Source organism: Carcharhinus amblyrhynchos, chromosome 12 (genome assembly GCF_965287045.1).
Source record: "Carcharhinus amblyrhynchos chromosome 12, sCarAmb.v2.hapA, whole genome shotgun sequence".
NCBI classification, from domain to species: domain Eukaryota; kingdom Metazoa; phylum Chordata; class Chondrichthyes; order Carcharhiniformes; family Carcharhinidae; genus Carcharhinus; species Carcharhinus amblyrhynchos.
In genome coordinates, this window is record NC_137335.1 from 12,838,023 (window position 1) to 12,854,981 (window position 16,959).

General features: G+C 38.1%; 1 protein-coding gene across 2 annotated transcripts in view; it reads left to right on the forward strand.

Annotated features, from left to right (window-relative positions):
• The window catches only part of ralgapa2 (Ral GTPase activating protein catalytic subunit alpha 2), a 474,330-nt gene that overhangs the window by 203,309 nt on the left and 254,062 nt on the right, over positions 1–16,959 (forward strand). For both annotated transcript variants that reach the window (XM_080200068.1, XM_080200069.1), the window contains 2 exons: positions 2,155–2,253; positions 3,768–3,923. In XM_080200068.1, the coding sequence (XP_080056194.1) occupies positions 2,155–2,253; positions 3,768–3,923 (255 nt within the window). The remainder of the gene's footprint in view (positions 1–2,154; positions 2,254–3,767; positions 3,924–16,959) is intronic.

Below are 16,959 nucleotides of genomic sequence, written 5' to 3' on the forward strand. Positions count from 1 at the left end.
AGAAGTGTGGAAAGTTCCACACGCCTGATGGAGGAACACTGTTTCCGAAAGCTTGTGGGATTACTATGAAATAAACTGGGTGGACTTAAACCTGGTGTTGTGAGACTTCTTACTGTGTTTGCCCCAGTCCAACGCCGGCGTCTCTACATCCACTGGAGACTTAGTTTTTGTGCGAGATATTTATTCAATGGTCCACTGATTTTAGTGACTACTTTGAAGGGTAAATGGTTAGTAAAATACCTGTGGTTGGGATAGGTTCTGAAACATTTGACTACATGTTAAAGGGATAGTCTTCATTGCGCCCTACTATTTGGTTGCCCGATGCATTAGGTTTGCTTCAAAATTTAACTGTTCCAGGCTATGATTATTAAATAGTTGGGATGTAAAACATGAAGTGTCATGAGTGAAATCTGATACTAGGAAAATCGTAGAAATGACAGGCCATAATTTAAATAATTTTACAAAAGCATTACTTAAGTGTGTGACTATAATATTCAGAGGATCATTTGACCATAAAACCGGGCCATAACTACCTGACTCCCTAAAGTCAGATTTGAGGGCTACCCCAAAGATGTGCTGGGGAATTTCTCTGCAAGTTCCCAGGTGAGAGCATATGCAACAATTATCTAATTTCCCCTGGACAATTGGACTGCACTGGAAACAATCCGAAAATTTAATAGTCGTATAAAATAGAAATAAAGCATCATGACAATTCAGATTGTGATGGTATGTCAATGGTGAAAAAAACCCAGAGTTTTTTTGGTATAGTGAAAATGTGTTTTGATATTTCTTCTTGGGTTCCATTATTCAATGAGAGAGGTGAGCAATCATAACCGTTTTGTTAAGCAAAAATATGGAAAACAGTGGTTGGGTTCATGCAAGATAAAAACTTGGTTATACATCTGACGTAAGTCCCCTGAGAGGACTTTTTCAAGAATCTGTCAATAATATAGTTGAGTGTATTTGCTTGTAATGGTTTGCTTTAACAAAGAAGCCATTGGGGATTTGAAACTAGGCATTGCTTAAGACATTGGCTATTTTAAGTCTTTTGGACATCTCTTGGCTGTTTGCATTTGTTTTCTTAAGTGTGGGAAATTTTGTAACTTAGTGATGCATTTGAAAAAGAATTAAAACTTAAAACATTCGAGTCCAATATTTCTTACATTTAAGAAATAGGAGTGCTCTGTGATGAAATCATATTTACACATCGTGCTCTCATGCGCCTCCAAGCCCTTTTCCTACCTCCATCTATCCAGTCTAATCTTGAATGTTGACAATTAATTCTCTCATAACTACTAACACTGAAAGTGAAATCAGCATCTCTGTCTAAAGAGGTTTCTCTTGCTCATTGGTCCAAATTACTTATGTTTAATTTTGTATGTGGTGCCCCTTCTTTTTAACTTCTCAACTGCTGGAAACGCGCAGCTTCCAATCATTTGGATAACTTAATTTTTAATCAAATGTCTCATCATCTTGTAATGTGTGATTTCCTAAAGAAAAAATGTCTAGCATTTCAGATGTTCCTCATTTGTATTTGTGGTTTTGCTTAGCTTTTAAGCTTAAATTTAAAGTTTTAAATTATTTTAGATAATTAGAATTGTAAGGTCTTATTACTATGATCTGTTTCCAACTTTTTGATCAGTTTATTCCAGCTCACTCTCCCAGCCCCTCAAAAGAAATCCCTGTGGGGATATATTATTAAAGTCACATGACTATATTAGCCTCACTGCCATTAATAAAGGACTGAACTAATGTAAAATGTTTTTTCAATCCCACATTCTAATTACAAACATGTGAAATCTTTCAAAATTCTAAGCTACTGAATGTAAAAATTATACTACACTTTTGTACATTTGTTTTAGTGTGGTGCATCATCTGTGAAATATTCCAATTTAAGAACTGGTGCTGTGGATATCACCTTAATTTACTACTTCGCAGTTAAGATTAAAAATTAAGTAGGCCACTAAGCAATACCAATTTTCCTAGGAATCTTCACAGGAGACAGGATTGAAGATTGTTTAATATCTGTGCATGCATCTAGGTTTCAGTGAATATATAGGTGGCTAATTTAGTAGTTGAACTGTATTGCTTTGTGTGTCATTTGCTCTTTTTATAGGTCTAAAAAGATTGATGTTTGTTTTGTTTTCTTTTTAGATTAGAGACAACCTGGGTATTAGCCTGGATAATCAGATTTCACCACAACCTCCAATTTTGATTCCACCTCTTCGTATGTTTGTGTCCTGGTTGTTTAAGGTAAACAAGTATGATTGCAAATCTGAAACAAAACAAAATTGCTACAAGTAGATTGAGGTGGCACTTGAAAGGAATAATATCAGGTTAAAGTTTCAAATGTAATTTTTCATCAAAACAGTGAACTAACAGCTGAATGGGTATTTTAATCGGGTTGCGGTTGGAAGAGAGAAGTTGGGGGGAGGAAAGAACAGATACTTAACTCACGGAAGGTATTGGGAGGGGGATTTTGTGAGTGCATATGGCGACACTGCAAATTCCCACAAGATGAGAATCTCACCGGCAAGATCTCGTTTTCCAAATTTTCCCCACCAGTGACATAATGAGGTTCCCAGTTTTCTAATTCCATTAAGTTATAAGAAAATGCTCTTTCAGGCAGATACCCAACACTGACTAAATACCAAATTGGAAAATTTCCTTTAAGTAACTTGTAGTTTCACAGTCTTCTAATATAATTATATTTAAATATAATTAGTGGGCTTCCCTGCCATGTATTGTACTGCCATGTTAGCAATTCATGTGGGCAAGGTTTACAACTGTTTATTTACAATCGGATGAAGGGATCCTGCTGGAGTTGCACAAGCAAGTATAGCTCCAGGATGGAGGGGGAGAGGGGAGAGAGACGTAGCCAGGCAGTACCTTGGCACTGCCTCCAGGTGCTCCCTGCTAGGGGTCTGTGATGGGGGTGGGAGCCCACGGAGAGCTCCACTGAGGAAGGTTCCCCCTTACCTGTGGGGAGGGTGAGGATTTTATTTTCAGCAGAGATTGGGGCATGTGGGATTCCCAATGTTGCCTGCTGTTCCTGACCCTGTTCCTGCCCTGCTAGCATGTAAGCAAGAGCCACAGTTCCATTGTTCAGCATCCTGTGTAGAAATAAACATGTGGCGAAATAAGATGGCTGTGCAGTTGGTGAGCTGCATGATGGTTTTCTCCCCTCAGAAGAAATTCCATCCATTATCTTTATTCACAGAAGGAGGGCTAGTAGTTGAGGACAATGACAGTAGAATTTCATATTTTGATTTATTCAGATAAATGGTGAATGAGGACTACTTTGATTATTTTCTAATTCCATCAAATTATAAGAAAATGCTCTTTTTCCCAGTTACCCAACTCTGATTTAATACCAAATTGTAAAATTTCCTTTAATTAACTTCTGGTTTCACAGTCTTCTATTTGGCTGGGTTGCTAACCAATGCTATCTTGCAATAACATTGTGAATAAATTCCAAGTGTTCATTTCTGCAAAATACAGCAGACACTGGAAACCTGAAATATAAAAAAAACGCAATGGAAAATGCTGCAAATACAATGCAGGCCAGGCAGCATCTGTTGTGAGAGAAACAGTTTGATGACCTTTCTTTAGGTTTTAAGCATTTGCAGAAATATAAATTACAATGGGCATACATTTGAAACCGATCAAAGTGTATTTGCATCTGTTTGTTTAAATTTAATGAGAAATTGTGTCTAAGCTTATCAGAAACTCGTGTTGCTTAATTGTATTCTTGTAACTTTTTTTAGGCAACAACTTTGCCCAATGAATATAAGGAGGGAAAATTGCAAGCCTATAAGCTAATTTGTGACATAATGACTAAACGCCAAGATGTCTTGCCAAATTCCGATTTCTTAGTACACTTTTATCATGTGATACATCGAGGCATTGTGTGTGAGGATCAGGTAATGTAATTTATTCTTTGTTCAAGTTTTAATTTAAAAGTCAAAATTAATTGTCACAATTGTCATTTTCTAAACTAAAGCAAGGTTGCTCTAAAGTAAATGTAAGGGAAAATCCTTGGGAAAAATAGTGACTTTGTTAGACAATCTACCAAATGGATTAAGTTCTTTTTTAAGCATTGTATGCCAAATATTGCGGCAATGTACCCATTTCAACTGACAAACTGCTCCATTTCTGTCCTGCCTCAATTTCTTTTTAAATGACTTGAACCTTATGCTCGCCTTTGTATTCCGATTGAGTCTGTATATTGAAATTTTATCTCCACATTTACAAAGTTCAGAATACCAAACCTTAAAAACTAAACATGAAGAGGATTGGCACAAAGCTCAAAGAAGGTGCAAAAGTATTGTTTTATGATATACTTCCGATATTTGGGGAAACTGAGGAGGTTACCATAAGAACTAAGGAAAGGGGTGACATCAGATGGGATTTTATGGCTGCGCTCATTCCAAAATGGTAAAAATCCTGCCTGAGGTCAGTGGACCTTCCTATGGTCTACTTCTTGTCCTTTCCAATTCCCATAGTGGACAGGATGGTAAAATTCCAGCCATCATGTGAACCAATGTTCGTTAGTGACCCAGAAAATGTTATTGTAGATTCTCTATGGGTAGATGAACAAAGCAGGCTACATGGCCATCCTTTTTCATAATTACCTGGTGAATTCCAGCAGAATTTTTCTGATAGTTGAATACTGGATCAAATTAGAAATTTTGGCTATCATATCTTCATGAATGTTGGCACGATAGTCTTAATAGCAATTGCCAGCAAGTTGACGTAGGGACTGTCCAAGGCATTTCTTCAATGTCAAGACACACATTTAAGATGCAAGAGTGGTCCAGATTTGAATGCATCTGTCAATAGTGATTTTCAGATTGATTGCTACTAGTTAATCATCTGAACCGTTTATTGAGATCATCTGAATAAACTGTCCTGAGAGAGTGTGGCAATCCAGATGATAGGGACCTCAATCACAACACTTTGATGTAAATGATAATGGAAGCTTTCTCCTTGTCATCAGAGCATAAGTGATTTCTGAATCAAACTGCAGATATATTTCTCTCTAAAATCAACTGGTCTTAACATTGGAATTAACAACTCTGACACCTTTTTTGAATCTGAGATCTTCAGTGGGTGGGAAAATAGCTTTGAATATCTTGCCTCTGACAAAATGTTAGAAATAACTAGCCTTTTTTCAGTGTTGTGTACATCAAAGCTTTACCTGGAATTGTAGCCGCTCATGTGGCAGAGGAGAGTCATAGAACCACTAATTAGTTTAAACGCCAAGAAAAGTCATTTTACTAAACATGTATAGTTGCTAACCATTGCTGATATTTTACTCTTCACACTGTGGCCCTCTAAGCACAATAGAATCACTGTTGGAATTTAAACCAACCTCCATACATCTAACCATCTTTGTCGAGCATGAATCTAACTAACTATAGGTATTTACCTTTCTAGACGCAGAAAAATTAAACTAAATTCACTTAAAGCTGTATCTTATTCCTCATGTTTATCAATACAAACATCAATCCCTTAAAACCAACTTTATTTTCGTAACAACATTTGTCCAAATTACTAACTTGTCTTAATTTTATTGCTCCTGCTGCTGGAGTATTTGTCACTGTTTTAGACTAAGTACTTGCTTTGCGTACAAAAACCACACTAACCCATGTCTCATCTTAAGCAAGGGAAGCTTCATGTTTCTCATGATATAGTTCCAGGCACGAACTTGCCAGTGGCAGTTAGACTGTGCCTCTGAGGAGGAGGAGGAGATGGGTGACAAACCTCCCATTTTAGAAGCTTAGTCTTTATAAACTCCACGGTGTTCTGTAAGCTGTCAAGTTCCAAATCCCACAGCTTGAGACAAATTGGAATTGATTGGGAAAGGAGCTTTATTCTCAGGAGGTGTGGTTTGCCACCTGATATGCTGGGTAGTTTGTGCATAAACATGCCATGGAGATTGATTTGGCTAGTTTTCAGATAGGAATTGGATGATAGCTAATTCTGATGGTATGGACCAATAGATTAAACTGCTGATGCTGGGAGAAGTAACCCTTGAACGTTGTAGACAGAGGAGCCTATGTGGCTATGTGGGATAATGTTCTGTCTATTTGTCTCAAGTTTCCAGACTTTTAGAAGCGGCTAATAGAAGATAATAGCTCATTTTAAAATACCTGAACTTCAAAAGAAAATAGTAGGTTCGCAAGCCATTCCAAATATGCCCTGAAGAGGGCAGTTTTGGAAAGCTCTGAGATCAGTGACGTTTGCATCAACCAAGCAAAAATCATTTCTTAAATTTAAGGGATATTCAATCCAGCAGTTCAGAATGACCGGTATGATTTATTTGTTTTAAAGTACTTGTTACATCCTCCCCCTCTTCCACTATTCACTGTTTTGCACTGGACTGCTAAAGCTGCTTTTTTTTGTGAATCTTATTTAGTGACTACATTTGATGAAATCATTAAATATCAGGTAGTGTTTGCCACCCATGATTCCATCCTTCAAAATACATTCGGGGCACTCATTTTCCTGAAGCAGTCAAGAGGTGAAAATGGAATTTAGAAGTGTTGCTTGCTTAGATGCAGGAAATATTTCACCAGCTCAGGAAAGCTCAGCATTTCATTCTCGTTACTGCAGTCCCTAAGGGCACACAATTTCTGACTGACCCAAACTCCTTCAGCCTGACATTGAAATCCAAAATGGTCACCCCGCACAGATCATGCAGGCAGTTCAACCACTGAAACAGCTAGCCTGAGAAATTGTATGCTGCCAGTATGAAATTGTGAATACCTAGTGGAAGTACTTTCAATCAGTATCAACGGAATGGATGACATGGACGCTGTACCCTTATCTAGATTAAAGTTACTTTCTCCTAAGCTTCAACGGGACCATGTCAGTAGTGATCATGTTTTGAAGTAAGCCCCACATGTTTATACCTGGAAGAACTGGTTGATGCAGATGTTATCCAAAGAGGAAAAAAATCTAAGAATTCCTATCATGGCATTTGTGGTCAATCAGGAAAGCCCAGATGTGCTTAATGCAGGCATATTCGAAGGAGCTTTTTTATAAGGAGAAAAATGTGGGCAGATTCATCACCAAATGAAATGTAGTATGACCTCCCATGATCTCCATTATGTTACTCACTTTCATAGTGCTATCTATAATGGTCAGTGTTATTTGTATGACTGTGATAGCTCTATTTCCTTACACCCTGAGAAAAATATTGCACCAAAGAATACTCATGGCCCTTCAGTTATGGTTCAAAGGTGTTCCACAGGCTATCCTTCCACCATCGCCTATAACATTAGCGGTCATTGCCTTTGTGATGTGGACAAGTCATCTGGACAGAGTCTGGGTAGGAGGTTATGGAGTCATTTTGCAGTATCTGGCATTGAACAGATGCTACTAGTGTGAATTGCTATAAACTGCTTTGAAAGGTTGAGTCATTTGTTTGACTTCCCTGATGGGAGGAAAAAACTGAGAATTAACACTTTGTGGGATAGATCAAACTAAACCTTTAATATGGAAGTAATTTGTTCAATATCAATTATATCCAAATGATTACGGATGACAGCTTGAGCTTCAGTTCTTCAGTCTTTGATATTTTGCATTCACCTACCGTGCGCAATAAGACCTTGGCTACAATCACTGGAGGGATGGGTAATGCTCTACATATTACAGGATATTGTTGTAACATAAGCTCTTGTTATTAGTTGAACTGTGGAACATGGGGTCAAAATGTTTTGTGATTAAAGGTATATTAGCTATGAGGTAGTGAAATATTACCTCACAATTGTCCAGCCCATAATGATACCTCTGTAGTTTAAAAAAATACATGTATAAAAATGGCACAGCAAATTGTTAACTGATTTCTAGTAAAAGGCAGTGGTTTAGATTTTGATTCCTTGTATATGAACTTGTTTCTTTGCTTCAAAAGAAGTATATGAAGGACTTTGCAAGAGATCGTGTAGCTGCTTATTTTACTTGATTATATTTGCTACGGCATATGAAAAACCAATAGAGGAAGGAAAAGACAATATGTCAGATAAAAATAGGATGATATGGAAATGTGGAGTTTGGTTAGCTCAGAGTTAGCAGGACAGTGCAGTGGTGCACAGTTGGTTTAAATTTGATTGAGCAGTCAGAGGACAGGTTAGAACTGCTGCTGAAGTGCAGAAGTTCTGGCAGAAACTATGCTGAATGGCTTTGCTCTTCCTGATGTTTATTTTTAAGGAATTGTGGTTCATCCACAGCTTAATGTTGGTCTGTATGGCAAATGTTGTGGGATTGAATGGTGACGGCTGAGGCTTTCATTGACATGGATACAGGAGTAGAGCCCATATTTATGGATGATATTGCCAAGACAAAGCACGCATAAGAAGCAGGAAATAGCCACAGATGGCACAACCACTGAAGGTGTACCCATTTATATTAGGATGTCGCCTTCCTCCTGAGATACTCCTATTGCTTTAACATTAAAGAAAGGGGCTGGTTAGTTCAGTTGTTTTTGGACAGAGCATTCATGGAATGGTGACAAAAAATGCTGGATAAACTCAGCAGGTCTGGCAACATCTATGGAGAGAGAAGAGGAGTTAATGTTATGCATTCGTATGATTCTTCTTCAGAACTCTTTTATTTATGGAATGGAATAGTACAAAATCTGGAATCTTAAAAACATTTACATAAGAATGGTATTAAAGTTAGTTATTCAATAAATATTCTAATTATTTACTGGGAGTGGGGCTTTTGGTGTCACTTGAGATTGCTAAGTATGTTTTGTGGTGCTTCAATTCTGCGCTTATTGTGTTACATGGTATCCTAAATTGTGCCTTTAATATGTAGCACTCGTCTACTTTTAGATCGGTATTTGTAGTTATCAACATAGTGCCTTTCATAACTCAATGGTAGGTAGCATTCTCGTCTTCAAGTCAAAAGGTTGTGGTTCGATATCCCACTCCAGGGACTGGAGCAGGCTGTCATGCCAGGGCAGTAGGGAGGGAACGCTACACAGTCGAAAGGGATGTTTTTAAAAAAAAATGTTCCCGTCTGGCCTTTCAAGTGGATGTAAAGATTCCATGCCATGATTAGGGGGGAATCCTTCCCTATAGTCTAGCCGTATTTATCCTTCCAGCAATACTTAAGTGGAGTTTTTTCTTATTGCACTGATGTTTGTAGTACCTTGCTGTATGCAGGTTGGCTGCTGTATTTCATACATTTCCACAGTGACTGGACTTCTGAAGTTGTAAAAGTTGCTAGGTAAATAAAAGTAATTTTCAAAACTGCAAAGAAAATCTCAGTTTGAAAGTTTAATACACTGCTCCTTCCTGGAGAGGAATGAACAGGGTTAAGTTGTTGAGCATTTGTTTCTAATTTCTACCTATTTTATCAGTTAATAAATCTAGTCAATTGTTAGCAGTCAATATTTTCCTCTCTTGAGACCGGGGCTGTGAAGTGAATTAATGTGTGTTTGCAGCACAACTAACTGCAGATGCATCCTTCTCACTGATGTTTTATTAATTTCTATCCCTAGATGGCACACACAACCACATGAATGTAGCCTTTTATTTCGGGTGTACAAAATTATATTTTTTCAGAGAATATATAACATTTTGCTGAAGGCTTTACTAGAATAACTTATAGTTCAGGTAATGTATATTGCTAAAACAATCATGGGAAATATGTTGCCTTTCCCCATAATGGCAAGGATGCTGTTTTTTTTTCAACCTCATTCATTGAAGCATTTATTTGAAAATTTCTAAACTAAATGCATGTAGAAGCGTATTCACAATTATTAAGGGTATCTCATGAAATTTTGACGTATGGTCCTAAAGAGCTGACTAAAAATAAAAAGCTGGAAATACCTGGCACATCTGGCAGCATCTGTGGAGGTATAAACAGTTGAAGTTTCAAGTGTGTCCTTTCCTTTTTGCTTTTGTCACAGTCAGTAAAAGCCTATCTAATTATAATTGTAAGAGCATAAGAAATGTTAAGGATGAGAAAAGGCCGTTTGGACCAGAAGAACACACAGGGCGGAATTTTACCGGCATGTCCACCCAAGTTTTGCACGATCCCACCCGAGGCCAACGGTGAATGCCATTCTCTGAGCCTCGCCCGCCTCTGGAATCGGGGCAGGCACGCCGGTAAAATTCTGGCCATAATCTCTACTATCCTAACTCTTCAATAATAACAGACTCTTTTGAACAGTGCTGACATTTTTGCTTCTTAGTATGCAGCCTGTCAGATTGTTCCAAACATCTATCACTCTTGAGCAAAGAAGTATTTTGTAATATCTGTTTTAAATGAATGTGCTCTGATCCTCTTTTTCTGGATTAATTTGAAGCAATATTCACAATGCTATTCATCATGCTTGCTGCAAATTCCCATATGTTGTAGAGAAGTCTTAAAGCTTAGTTTAAGCACTGTTGCAATTGTTAGATAGTAATACCATTTCAGAGGGTGCCAGATGGCTGGGGTATCAACAGCCAGTAATTAATTGTAAATGAGTAACTGCCAATAATAAACTTAGGGGTGTGAATTAAAACAGCAGTGTTCTATAAGCATTGCTGGATCACTCATATTGCACAGCAGCCATTAAACAAGTTAGATTGATCGTTATGATTTTAACAGTACTGTTTTTTTTCTCAAGTGGCGTGCAGCTCCATTCATTCTGCAAAGATAATGAAACCTCCTAATCCCTGTCTTCAATGCAGTAATAAGTAAATAATACATTATTTCATGTATGAATGGACAAAAATCGGATGAAATCAAAATGATTAATACACTAACAAGCTCCCTTTCCCCATCTGCCAAACGGTCAGTTAATTTCCAGAGCGAATAATGCAGGTGTTATTTGAAAGAATAACTTGTTGGAATTTTATTGCTTTGAAGAAGAACAATGAAATAATTGCTAAATGTTTTTGGTCAATTTCTTGATTTATATCCTTGTTTGTTCACTGTTAATCTAAGCATATAGTTATAAACTTCCATTATTCAAAAAGAAAATAAAAAACAGAAATTGGATTTTGAATAAGGATATCAAAGTTTTTGCACGATTACATATATTAGCAAAATTTTGGATATCTTGAGTATTGCCCTCTTGAATTTAACTGGGAAGATACCAGAGCCATGTGCACTATTCTCTGGTTGCATTGCTGTTGTTTACGATACAAGGTGGTGTTGGGTCTTCAGGCACCTAAATTATATCACCTATTCAAGCAAGTGTATAGTATGACTGGAAAAGCTGTAACAGTTTTTCATACACTCTTTGTTGTAATACATGGTTTAGCCTCAAGGTTTCATTTTGTTGCAGCTAAAACTCCCAAAACAAAATGAATCCTAGTGATTATAGTCAGACTTTTTTTGTCATCATGCAATGAACAAATGAAACCAAATGTTTTAATATTTTTGAAGATATAATTATTAACGAACCTTGAATGTATTTTAGAAAAGGAAAAAAATTCTAAGTGCAAGTGGGATAGAATCTTTCCATGGGGTAGTGGAAAGAGGAAAGCAGGAGGTGGTTCTCTTAGCTAACCATCCTTCCTCTTAAGACAACAATTCATAGTTGATTCTTGAGCTGTAACATCCCTCTTCTACCTCCAGGCAAGTGGTTATTCTAGACGTGTAAACCTGTGCAGTAATTAAGGGCAATAATAGGTGGGATGGGTTTACAATTCTCTCTGTCTTGCATCCCCCAGAATGTGGTGTCATCTCTTTGCTTTTTAAAATCTAGGCAAGCTGTCTAACCATTTAAAACAGCTGCTGGTCTGTATGCTGCAAAGCAAATTCAGTTTTGTACTGTTGACCTCCTGCTTACCCCGAGGCAGCAGTAGATAGCATCATAGTAATTCAGCCCTGTGATACATGAAGTTTTGCAATCCATCTGTTTGTATGGATATGACCCTTTAGTTGAGTGTGGATATTATCCATTGCCATTGAAACATAAGGGGTGGAAAGTGAGTTTTTTTTGGAGAAGTATTTTTTCAGCTGCAGGGGTGTGTTGATTGCAGCTGGCAGCAGCCATTAGGATTGGTGTGGAACTGGGAGGAACACTCCCTGCTCTCCAGATGAAAATTGAAAAAATCTTTGGGGAGAAGCCATTTGCAAAGTCACATTCGCAACAGTGTGGTTTGAGTGGGGCAAGTCCAGTCCCTGCTTTGCTTAAGGAAGTTCAATTTTCAATTGGCTTCCTAAAACATTGGAGTTCCTTGTCCCTGCCAGCTTTGACAAAGGGTCATCTGGACTCGAAACGTCAGCCCTTTTCTCTCCTTACAGATGCTGCCAGATCTGCTGAGATTTTCCAGCATTTTCTCTTTTGGTGTAAGTTCCTTCATTAACTTATAAAAGGCACCTAATGCCTGTTTGAGGCAGCCTGAAAAACAGGCTAGTCTAATATTTGGATCTTTGGGGCATCCTTGGGATGCAGATGTTCGTCCTTGAAATTGGTCTTTGTTATGTCCATTTTACAGTGATGACAGTGAAACAAAATCCAATTTCTAGGGCCAAAATTTTCCAGCTGTTCACACCAAAGGGATTCTCTGGTCCTGCTGCAGTGAACGGAGATTTGACTGAGCACCAAATTCTTCATCCTTGCTTGTAGCGACAGCAGGGCACAAATGGCTGGAAAGTTCTGGCCCAGATCTATGCTTCTAAAGTTTAAAACAATCTTTGCTTTTTAGCTTACATTGTTAACACATCCTTGAAACCACTTCATAAAAAAATACTGAGAATATTAACTGACTTAGTGCAGCTGATGCTTATAGAAGCTTAGAACCACCCATGGTTGAGCAAAAGGGAGCAATGTGCAAGAGGCTTGTAGAGCTGGAGGATGTTACAGAAATGGCCAGGCCATAGAAGTCATTGAGAGGCAGAAAGTTGAAGTAGAGGAACAACAAAACTGCAGTTATCTTGTGCCATTAAACAGAGTTTTACATTCAAACATTTTAGAAGGTGGGAGGCTGGTTGCGGGTGGGGTGCGGGGGAATTGGCATAATGGAGTCTGGAGGTAACAATGGCATGTATCAAGTTGTCAGCAGCAAATGGGTTGAGATGGAGCGGGATGGGGAGGGGAAGCACAGTAGATGTTAAAGATTTGGAAATATGCTCTCTATGTTGGAGAGAATACACAGTTGGAAATGCAGCTTAAGTTTGAGTGGGACACGGAATTGTACACCATCTGGTTCAGCCCAAGATATTGGACAAGGAGGGTTGGAGTTGGTGGCAGGAGTTGAAGGAATTAGCTCCTGAGTAACTAATATTTAACTGACAAAACAGTACTGCTCATCCAAGACTGGATGTCAACCAGAGGGAGACTAAAACACAGAGGCAGTGGATAAGGTTAAGAAACATGGAGAAGCAGATCTGGGTGCCAAACCTCTGCATGATATTGCCATCATGCAGCAAAGGAAGAGGGATGGACTAAGGATAGGTTTTTGGTTGGTTAACAAGATCAGATGTTTTGATCGGAGTCTTTTGATGAAGTTGTAATGATTTTGAAAGGGTTCTGTTACTGAGCAGAAAGAAATGTTTACTGTCATAGAGTTTAGAAAAATAAGTTAGGTAGTTAAGAGCTGAGCAAAATAGAATGAAAGGAGCCAAAAGGTGGGCCTCAGGGTTAACATCAATCTGCCAACAAATTAATATTAGTGTTCTGAAGTATGCGTGTTTCTAGATTTTGATCATATGGTATATATAAAAAGGTGCATTTAATGGACAACCATTGCATTTGAGCCACAAAATGGGCAATTAAGTTTTTAATGTTCAATTTTGTTTATTAGTGTCACAAGGAGACTCACATTAACACTGCAATGAAGTTACTGTGAAAATCCCCTAGTCGCCACACGCCGGTGCCTGTTCGGGTCAACGTAGACAGTGACCCATGCTGGAAATTGAACCCTGGATCCCTGGCACTGTGAGGCAGCAGTGCTAAAACCACTGTGCTGCCCCAATTAAGTTGGGATATTGAGCTTATTCTGGTTAGATGCTGAAAAATACATCTATATATTTTGGACTTATCATTTATTAATTGGAAATTCGTGATTATTATTTGAATTAAAATGTGTTTTGATGTTTCAGCATTTGCATTATCCATTTAATCAATTGGTTCCATGTTTACTAAATCCAAGGTTATAGTGGATATTTTATGTTGATAGAATGAAACACAATTAAAATTGTGTTCTGTACCGGAATAGCATTGCTTTAAGTGACTTTTACTTTAAAAAATCATCTTGGTTTTTGTAAGTAAGGCAGTTAACTGCAAAATGGTTGATCACTTTATTGTAAGTAGAGCTGAGTGCAGTCTGTGCATGGATTTTTTTGTTAGTACCATTTATAAAAACCCACAGACAACACTAGGTGACTGCAGGCACACGATACATGGAAGAGCATGCTTAATAATTGGTGGTGAGTCAGAACACCGTAGCACTTCCCCTAGAACCTTCCAGGTCTTTTGTCTGAATTAACCAACTTATTCCTCCTGTTTTGCACTTTCCGCCCCTCCACCACCACCACCACAAACCCCCACCCCTCCGCCAGTGAGAAGAAGTCTCAACTCCATCCACCCACTCCCCCCTGCAAATTCTAATAACATGTAATAACTTTGAGCGGATCCTTTTTTTTCTATAGAAATACATACACATGTTATAATGGTTGTTAATTACACAAACAGCTGTGTTTTTTCTACTTCATTGACTCTTTTCACCTAAATGAAATAAACGGCGCACTAATAAAATACTTGAAATTAACAGTGTGAACAAAATCATTTTGCAGATTTTGTTCATCAACAATCAGTCATCCAGGAATGAAGGGATTGTTGCAGTAACAAAGTACACTCACCAACTGCTTTTTGCTACCGCCATATGTTTTCACGACTGCTTGCATTTCTGCAAGCTCTGTGTACAAAGCATTCAATTAAAGTGATTCATTTACCAGGTAGCTAGCAGCCTGCTGCAGTTCATATTTACTGAACTGTGCTTTAAAAGGGAAGGAAAACATGCCTGTATTTGAATTAGATGATTTTTTATGATCCAGCTGATAAAGGGCAGATGTTCTCATCTTGCAGTTTTCCCTTACAGATTGGGGTTTTCAGATGAATTTGAAGTTTAACAGGTTAGACTATCCACAGTAATTGTGGAATAGCATTTTGCTAAGGCTACAGTTATATATATCCCTTTTGTAAATGCTTTCCCTGCTTTGTAATTTTTAACATATAAAGTATTAGATGCACTTTCTCTCTTTCTTAAAAAAAAGTATGCCACTAAGCTGAAGAAGTAACAAGAGAAGAGTTTTGGTGGTCTTATTTTTTCTGCCTGATCTTTGGTGACTACTTTCTGTAATTGGTAGGATTTTACATTAGTTCTGAGGCTAACCTAAGGCTTTTAGAATTTGGCCATTAGGTTACCAACAACTGGGTATGCTTGCTATTCTGTATTAACACTAGTAATCGTGCAAAATGTATGAAGGGAGTAAAAATTACATTCATTTGAAAGTAATGAACATCTCAAAGTAACAGTACTATTTGGTGCTGCTTACAAAATAATGTCTGTCTATGTTGATGTCTTAGTATTTATAATTGAGGAATTATCTGCCATGCTTATCTGGTCTGGCCTACATGTGACTCCAGATTCACAGTAATGTGGTTGACTCTTCAATGCCCTCTGAAATGGCCAAGCAAGTCACTCGGTTCAAGGGCAATTAAGGATTGCAATAAATGTTAAGGCAATTCCTGCATCACATGATTGAAACTTTTTTTAAAATTAAATGCGCTATCTTGCGTGAAAATTTGGTTAGCGATTTGTGTGCAATTGTTTATTTGCAGTTCTTTTTAATTTCCATGGTCACCCAAAAATTTCAATGGTGCCAATCAAGGTCCAAGCTTTGAAGTCCGTCAGAATAAAAGCAGATTACTCTGGATGCTGGAATCTGAATTCAGAAGAGAAAATGCTGGAAAATCTCAGCAGGTCTGGCAGCATCTGTAAGGAGAGAAAAGAGCTGACGTTTTGAGTCCAGATAACCCTTTGTCAAAGACTCTTTTGAAGTCTTGTCAGCGTTGTCAGATACAACGCGTTAGGGAGACGTTGACTTTGTGATCATAAGCGAGTCTCTAGTTTGGAGACCTTTGAAAACTAACTTTTTGAAGTAATTAATGTTCTCCCAATATGTCCGCAGTTTCTTCACTACTACTTCGATCGAGCATCTTTAATGGAATAAAATGCCCTAAGATGCCTCATAGGAGTTATAATCAGACAAAAGTTGACTATGAACTAAAGGAGGATACATTAGCTTGGTCAAAGAGACAGGTTTTAAATAGCCTATTAAAAGAGAAGATAGATTTTGAAAAGGAACTCCAGAACTTGGGGTCTAGATGGCAGAATATATAGCTATCAGTGTGGGGCGAAGAAATTGGGAATACATGATGGATTGAAGGATTGCACAGATTTTGATGGATAGTAAATCTGGTGGAGTTAAGAGATGGAGAAGGGTAAGGCCATAAGGGGATTTGATCACATGGTTAAGAATTTTAAGATTGAGGGTATATGGACTAGAAGCCAGTGTAGGCTGGTGAACATTGGGTGGTGAATGAATGAGATGGCACGAGTTAGCATCCAGTGAGCAGAATTTTGAATGATCTTGTGTTTATGGAGGATGGAAGGCTGAGGTGACAACAGCATGGGTCAGGTTTTCATCAGCAGATTGAGGTGTGGGCGTTTGCAATATTACGGAGGTGGAAATATGTGGCCTTTGTGAAGGAGAGGAGATGAGGTTCGAAGCTCAACCCCAGGTCAAATGGGGCGGAGGGTTGTAAAAATGTTGGTTAAGTGTAAAATAGTCCAGGAAATTGTATTTTGAGAATTTCTACCAACAGAATGCAACAGCTGGGATCCCTTCCATTTGTAGCAGATCTTTAATTAGCATGGTGCTGAAGGGAAAGAGGCCGAGACAGTACTGCTTTTTTTTGTCAGTAAACACTGACCGAGTCTG